The sequence below is a fragment of the Myotis brandtii genome, unplaced genomic scaffold (assembly GCF_000412655.1).
Source record: "Myotis brandtii unplaced genomic scaffold, ASM41265v1 scaffold131, whole genome shotgun sequence".
NCBI classification, from domain to species: Eukaryota; Metazoa; Chordata; class Mammalia; order Chiroptera; family Vespertilionidae; genus Myotis; species Myotis brandtii.
Window position 1 is genome coordinate 2280640 of NW_005354632.1, and position 7377 is coordinate 2288016.

Here is a 7377-nt window from a genome sequence, read left to right on the forward strand (position 1 = left end):
GATCGCTGGCTGGCTCCTCCCTGACCCAGGCCTAAAGCCTCAGTCTGTGGCTTGGAGGCGACATATGCAAATTAGCCGCCATCTTGGTTGTCAGTTAATTTGCATATGCTCACTGATTAGCCAATGAAAAGGGTAGCGGTCGTACGCTAATTACCATGTTTCTCTTTTATTAGTGTAGATTAGAGACCACAAATGGCATTTGCCCATAAGCATATCAGTAGTGAAATGAGGAAGGTGGGAAAAGGTTTACTATTTGAGACTTGGTTTCTATTCTACCACTTACCTTAGGCAAGCTATTTTACACATTTTTTGTTTTGTATATTATTTTAAAAGTATGTTGTAAATGTATGTGTTGGAATCCTTAGATTGTTTATGAAAGGAGATTGGCCTAGAATTATCTCTGAGGGACATTCTTCTTCTTTTTTTTCAATAAGAGTTTATTTGAGCCAAACTGATGACATATGCTGGGAGCAAGATCTCAAATTATCTGTGAGGGACCTTCTGACCCTAGAGGTCTGAAGCCTACTTAGTAGTAACTAACATTTCAACCCTGGAGATAGATAATGACAAATGAAAATGGCTCTTTAGCTACCTAGTTCCCGTTCTAGTGCAAAGCAGTATAGAATCATTTGTTTTTATAGAATGAAATAGAAAACAAAAGACTGGCTCTGATTATTTTGCAAGACAGAAATTCCATTCTGAGCAACGGCCTTACTGTTCATGCTTGAATCTCTTATTAGTTCACCAGGTCAGAACACCCCAGAAGAGCTGATAGGTTTGTGTGCTGCTTCTGGGACCCAAACCCAATATCTAGGTGTAGCTGCATTAAGAAGGAAGCCACTGTGGGCAAGTGTCCAATCCTGAGACCTTGTAAAACAGTGGGGGAGTCTAACCCTTTTAGGAAAATCCTACTTAATCCTGTTAAAGAGTAAATCCCAGATCCCTTTCATCCTGGTCATTGGGCCTTGGGCTGAAAGGAAGACATTTAATATTTACTGCATGTCAGACACTGCTGGGTCATTCCACATAACATTATCTTACTTAATCCTTGTGAAATATTTTGTATTATCTCCATTTACAATGCCTCAAATGCCCAAGTTGTGTGTGTATGTGTATGTGTTTTTAAAATGAATACAACTTGTCCTTCAGTGCTCATTCAGATATTACTACTTCAAGGAAGCTTTCCTAACCCCTTAGGTTTGTTTTCCATTTATACACTAACTAGAAGTCCGGTATACGAATTTGTGCATAGGTGGGGTCTGGCCAGCCTGGCCCGATCAGGGCCAATTGGGCTGGGCAGGCTGGGGGGAGGGGCCGAGGGCGGTTGGCCAGCCAGCTCTGCCCCCTGGTTGAACTCCTGGTTGAACTCCTGGTGGAGGGGACAATTTGCATATTAGCCTTTTATTATATAGGATAACACACTGTATCCCAATAATCACAGCAATTATGTGGTTACTTATTTAACATCTGTCACTCATGCTAAAGTACACTTTAGCTCCATGAGGACGGGGACTTTGTCTCTGTCATTGTTCTGTGTTATTTATAGTGCCAAGTATAGTTCCTTACACATAGCTACTCAGTAAATAATCACTGTGATTTTGGCAAATAATTAGGAGTTGAATGCCTTTCTGTTAAGCTTCAGAACCTTTCTTCTTTAAGGACCACAAAGGAAGTATTTCTTAATGAAATTACACAAGAGGCTCTTCCTCAACTCTATCTCAGTGCAAAATTGGCAACCTAACTATACAGCTATTCATTAACTTTAGATATACTGCTGAGGGTGTGGTTCTGAGAAAAGGAACTGAAAGTCTTCAGCATATCTCCCAGTTCTGGATGGTAAGCTCTTCAGAGCAGTCCCACATATCTGAGCACCTGTTTTTGAAGAAAGTTGGTGAGAAAGGCTCTAAGGACTCTGTGTCCCATTAGGGTTTACAAGAGATAAACACACCTGCTCATTTACCAGTGTTTCTGACTTCCCACTGAACTGAAAATTGCTTGTTTGGTGGAAAAACAAAACTTGGCAGCAAATCTCTAAAATGAAGACACCCAAAACCTTTGAGGAGCAAACAGAATGCATCATGGACTTTCTACTCAGAGACTTATTAGGCGCACCTTCAAAGGTGACTAACCGGGACCTATGTGGTGAATGTGAACTTGAAACAGATTCAGGTAAGGCTCCTGGCCTGCAGTGGTGATTGCAGGGCCATAGGAGAATGGAAGTATGTTTTCTTATTTCCATTTAAGTTTCAATAGGCAAACTCTAAGCTTTCAGCAATACCTGCATCTTTATTTTTGTTAATATATTTTTATTGATTTCAGAGAGGGAGAGAGAGAGAGAGAAACATCAATGATGAGAGAGAATCATGGATCAGCTGCCTCCTGCATGCCCCCTACTGGGCATGTGCCCTGCCTGGGAATTGAACCGTGACCTCCTGGTTCATAGGTTGACGCTCAACCACTGAGCCAGCCGGCTGGGCAATACCTGCATCTTCATGGAAGGGAAATGGATTCTCAGTGAAGGGAGACTTTCTGACTATTGGTGTGGACAGAACATTGAAGATGTTCTCGGGAGAAAATGATGCCCAAATTGTTTAAAATTCTGGAGAACTTTCTTCAATGCTCGGATTCCAAGGACTTGCCCTCCCCTCAAACACTGTGACAAATGTGATTGTGGATTGTGTCCCTCTGTTTTAGGAGAGGCTTGCTCTTTTGACGTGGCCATCATTGCTGGTCGCCTTCGGATGTTGGGGGACGAGTTCAACGGAGAACTGGAAGCTTCTGCCAGAAGTGTCATTGCAGAAACCGTTCGGGGACAGGTCAACTTCCTACTGTTTTCTATTTACTGCTTTTTTCCTATTTCAGACACCCTTTTCTTACTGCTCCAGGAGTGTGACCAGAAATATTCTGTGAGAGATTTGGGGACTTATATTTATCCAAGAGGATACAGCACGAATTTCCGATGGCCAATTCTTTAGGAGTTAAGCAAAGGCAAAGTGGTATTGAGATGAAAAGCTTTGGGCATAGGCTGGTCAGCCTTCACATTGTTAACACTGGTTTTTTGTCAAAGCTGTGCTTGGTGGCATAGAGCATATATAAGGCACTTGATTCTTTTATGCATCTGCTTTAATGCTTCTTTTTTTTTGGATGTGGGCACCTTTTTTTCCCCAGCAGTGACATTACATTAGGAAGGATGGGCAGTGGACAAGTTTGATGCAATGAAGGATAATGGTACAGGAGCCCACTAGGGAGTATCTGGCTCTTCAACAGAATACTGATTACTGACAGAAGCACTTGGGCTCTGTATTGGATATAAAGATAGACCATAGACAATATTCTATAATGTTGCTGATTAACATCAATAGTGATGGTTAATATGAATTCTTCACTTGCCATGTGTCAGGGGATTTTGTAAATGCTTTACACTTATTATCTCATGTAAGCCTTACACCACTTTATGAGGTATTATAGAAACTGTTGTTCAAAGCACAACCTCTCCCCATCTGCATGTAACACTGTGAGAGCAAACACCTAACAGGTTTTGTTCACTGCAGTATTTACACAATCTAGAACAGTGCCTGATACATAATAGGTACTCAGAAAGTATTTTCTGGCTTGATACCCATTTAAGCAGAAAGGAAACTGAGAACTAGGAAAAAAATTAATTGGGTTACACAGTAAGTAACTTCTTTTTTCTTTTCTTTTTTAAAATTTATTTTTCCATTACAGTTTACATTCAATATTATTTTGTAATATATTCAGGTGTATAGCATGGTGATTAGACAATTATATACTTTACAAAATGTTCCCCTCAGTATTTCCACCAACCACCTGGCATCATATATAGTTATTACAATATTATTGACTATATTCCCTATGCTGTACTTTACATCCCTAAGCAATAATTATTGAAGTTGGGATTTGAACCCAGACAGATCCCAACACCATTATGCTGTATTCTTCCTACTGAACATAGTGTGAGGAGTATATCTACTATTCATTCAGGCAGGACTAGCCTTATTACTCCTAGTTGCTCATACTGATGCTTTCTTCGGTAGCTGAGAGCTGAATCTACTTTTAATTTTTTAATTTTAAGATTGTTTTGAAACAGCCTCAAACTCACAGAAAAGCTGCTTGTATTATACAAAGAATTTCCCTCTTAAATCATTTGAGAGTAAATAGCCAACATGATATTTCATCACCCCCTAATCCTTTTATTTTCCTTGAAGCAAGGGCATTCTCTTATATAATCACAATCTAACCATTAAAACCAGGAAATTATCATGGATACATTTTCATCTCATCCTAAGATTCCATTCAAATTTTGCCAGTTGTCCCAATGATGTCATTAATAGCAGAAAGACATAGGCCAGATTCACAGATATTGCATTAAGTTGTTATGACCTTTTAGTCTCCTTCAATCTGTAATAGCTTCTTAGTCTTTCACTGATTTTTGTGACCTTGACATTGAAGATTATGGTTCATTTATTCTGTAGAATGTCCCTTAACTTGGGTGTGGTTGATGTTTCCTCTTGAATAGATTTAGGGTATGTACCTTTGGAAAATCATAGAAGTGTTGCTGTGTTGTTGTATTCTATTAAGTGGCACTGATTTCAATTGGTCCCATTACTGGTGGTAAATTGAATCACTCCCAATGGTGTCTGCAAGGCTTCTCCACTGTAAAGTTACTCTTTTCACCTTTGTAATTAATTGTTTTATAGGGCAGAACTTTGAAACCATGTACAAATCCCATATCACATCAAAATTTCAATCTATTAATTTATTTTTTACATCAACATAGATTTATGAATTCCTGCTTTATTCAATGGGTTATAATCTGTTACTGTCATTGTTTATTTGAATGCTCACCTTACCCAGCTCTGGCCAGTGGGAGTCCTTTCAATCTGGACTATTTCTTTTTGGCATGTCCTTGTCATTTTCTGAGTACTTCCTTAATTTCTATCAGAAGATCTGTATTTTCTCATCTTTATCCGGAAGTCAGCCACTCTCCAGGGAGCTCTGGTTCCTTTTCATAGAAAACGATATTTCAATATCAAGATCTAGCTACCCTTAGGTGGATGCCCTTCTCAGCTTGTTTGGGCTCTGACACCCTGCTCTGATGGCCATGCCCCCTCCCTCTACACCACATTGCAATAGATCTTGCTTGGCCCTACCTAATGGTTTTGTGTTTTGTTTTTTTTTATTAATCCTCACCCAAGAATATTTTTCCATTTATTTTTAGAGAGTGGAAGGGAAAGGGAAAGACAGGAAGAAACATGGATGTGAGAGAGACACATTAATTGGTTGCCTCCTGCATGCACCCCAACTAGGGCCGGGGAACCTGCAACCAAGGTACATGCCCTTGACCAGAATCAAACCCGGGACCCTTCAGTCCGCAGGCTGACACTCTATCCACTGAGCCAAACCAGCTAGGCCTACCTAATGGCTTTTGGACCAAATTTTTTTGGGAAGACTACTCTTTTTTTTTTCTTACTTTGTAACTTCCCAGACTTCAATCGTTCAAACAATATGACCAGCTGTACTATCATGTACTTAATAATTTTCTTTCAAAGCATTTGTCTCTCTTTCAATTATTTGGTTCATCCTATGCAATAATATCTGAAATCATGGGTTTGATGAGCTACTTCTGGTTTTTCTAATAGTCATTACAATAAATAAAATATTAAAATGAGAAAAGCCTATCCATTTACTCCCTAACATTACTTTAGATACAACCAGTGGACATTGGCTGCTCTCTGGGGAACACTTGCTTTACTAGATTATGTACCTGCAGACTCCTGCACTTTTTAGTGAAACTCCACTGATATATCCTATGTTTCTCCCCAGGTAGGAGCTGTCCTTCAGAACACAGTAAAATCTCTCAGCAAGGCCTGGTGTGCTCAGAATTCCAGCTTAGCTTATGAGAGAGCCTTTTTGGCAGTTTCAGTGAAACTGCTTGAATGTGTGATCCGCCTAGCTCCAGAAATGGCAAGACAGGTGGCGACCCCCATGACAGACATGATCAATGGGAATGGCGCCATCCGGGAGTTCATCCAGGGCCAGGGAGGTTGGGTAAGTATGTTGGGGCCCCTGGCTTAGCTAGCCATTTGCTACTAATACCTGGGACTCCAATTTATGATTCTTTCTGTAAGTTGGAAACCAAGCAGGAAAATGGCTCCCTACTTTGCTGAAAATGCCAGGATTGCTTTTGCCATGGAAAAGGGAAGTATTCAGAAGCCCAGCCTGTGGATGTTGGACTCCAGAGTCATGCTGCCTAAAATACTGACTGCTAACTATATAATGCAGATCTTCACTCCCTACACATTACTATAAAGTATATTGGTTGAGTTCTAGTCTCAGCCTGGCTTCCCTCTGTTAGCTGGTACATTAGTGGTGTCTGCTGGGGCAATAACTATACAAGGCGTTCTGAGCCCAGTCTTAGTCATCATTAGACCATCTGCTCTCAGAGAGCACTCCCCTTCACGGCAGGGTCAGCAGAAGTCCCAGCAAGAGCTGCATTCCCTGGTGGAACCTCAGATCACTCCTGCTTTCCTTAGGAAGCCCCTGATGAGCATCCCTGTGACTGTTGGCTATTTCTTGTCCTTTCTAGGAAAATCTGGAGAGCTGAAGAAGAGGCAGAGCTCTTTACCAGCCTGAACATCTCTTCCTCTTTGACTAATCAGGTGACTGATTTCTGGCAATTAAAACAGAAACAACCAAATCAAAAATCACTTTCTTTTGGACACAACTGAACTTAGTTAGATAATTTATTTCCTATCAATAAAGTTGGGAGGAGCTTCGAGAGGTCCACAGAGATTTTGTACTTTCTGTTTTGATGTGAGTTTTAATGAGGTTCTGTTGAAGCAAAGACCTCCAGACACAAAGCGGTGCTTGTTAGCAGTGGAATTCCAGGACAGGCTTTTGCTGGAGTTATTTGGGGGAGGAGGGAGCACACAGTAAACTATTCCTTCAGATATAGCTTTATCTTTGGTGAGAATCTTGTCTACTAATTTTGCAGCCAAGAGAGATTTTTGGTTGGGAAATCTTGTTCGTTTAAGTTGAGGATTTTCTTTTAAATTCATAGTCTCAGTTTCATGTTAATTTCATCTGAGCAGGATTATTTTATGCATTTTCAAGATTGGAAGTGAAACTAGAAGTTTGTCCTTCTATTAGAAAGGTCAAAGAAAGATAAAACAGTTGCTGCATTTTTTTCTGCCACAGAATGCAGAAAGTGCTGGCCCACACCCAGGACAGGAGGGCCATCTCACCTTAGGTGAAGCTAGCTGCATGCCACATTGACTTTCAAAGTGAGGCACATGCCGCTTGTGGACCTTACAAATTGCTGATTTCCAGGTCCCATCCTAGAGATTCTGCTCCTCT

General features: G+C 40.6%; 2 protein-coding genes across 3 annotated transcripts in view; both read left to right on the plus strand.

Moving 5' to 3' along the window:
* BCL2L15 (BCL2-like 15) overlaps window positions 1-6820 on the plus strand; it is an 8667-nt gene extending 1847 nt beyond the window's left edge. Inside the window, exons 2-5 of one of the 2 annotated variants that reach the window (XM_005859984.2) lie at window positions 1660-2169; window positions 2695-2816; window positions 5845-6069; window positions 6608-6820. In XM_005859984.2, coding sequence (XP_005860046.1) covers window positions 2037-2169; window positions 2695-2816; window positions 5845-6069; window positions 6608-6625 — 498 coding nt within the window. In that variant the 5' untranslated portion in view covers window positions 1660-2036 and the 3' untranslated portion in view covers window positions 6626-6820. The remainder of the gene's footprint in view (window positions 1-1659; window positions 2170-2694; window positions 2817-5844; window positions 6070-6607) is intronic. The other variant, XM_014534572.1, reaches the window with a different exon arrangement.
* Window positions 6608-7377, plus strand: part of PTPN22 (protein tyrosine phosphatase, non-receptor type 22 (lymphoid)) — a 54746-nt gene continuing 53976 nt past the window's right edge. Inside the window, exon 1 of the mRNA XM_014534568.1 lies at window positions 6608-6680. The gene's annotated coding sequence lies outside the window, so the exon portion shown is untranslated. The remainder of the gene's footprint in view (window positions 6681-7377) is intronic.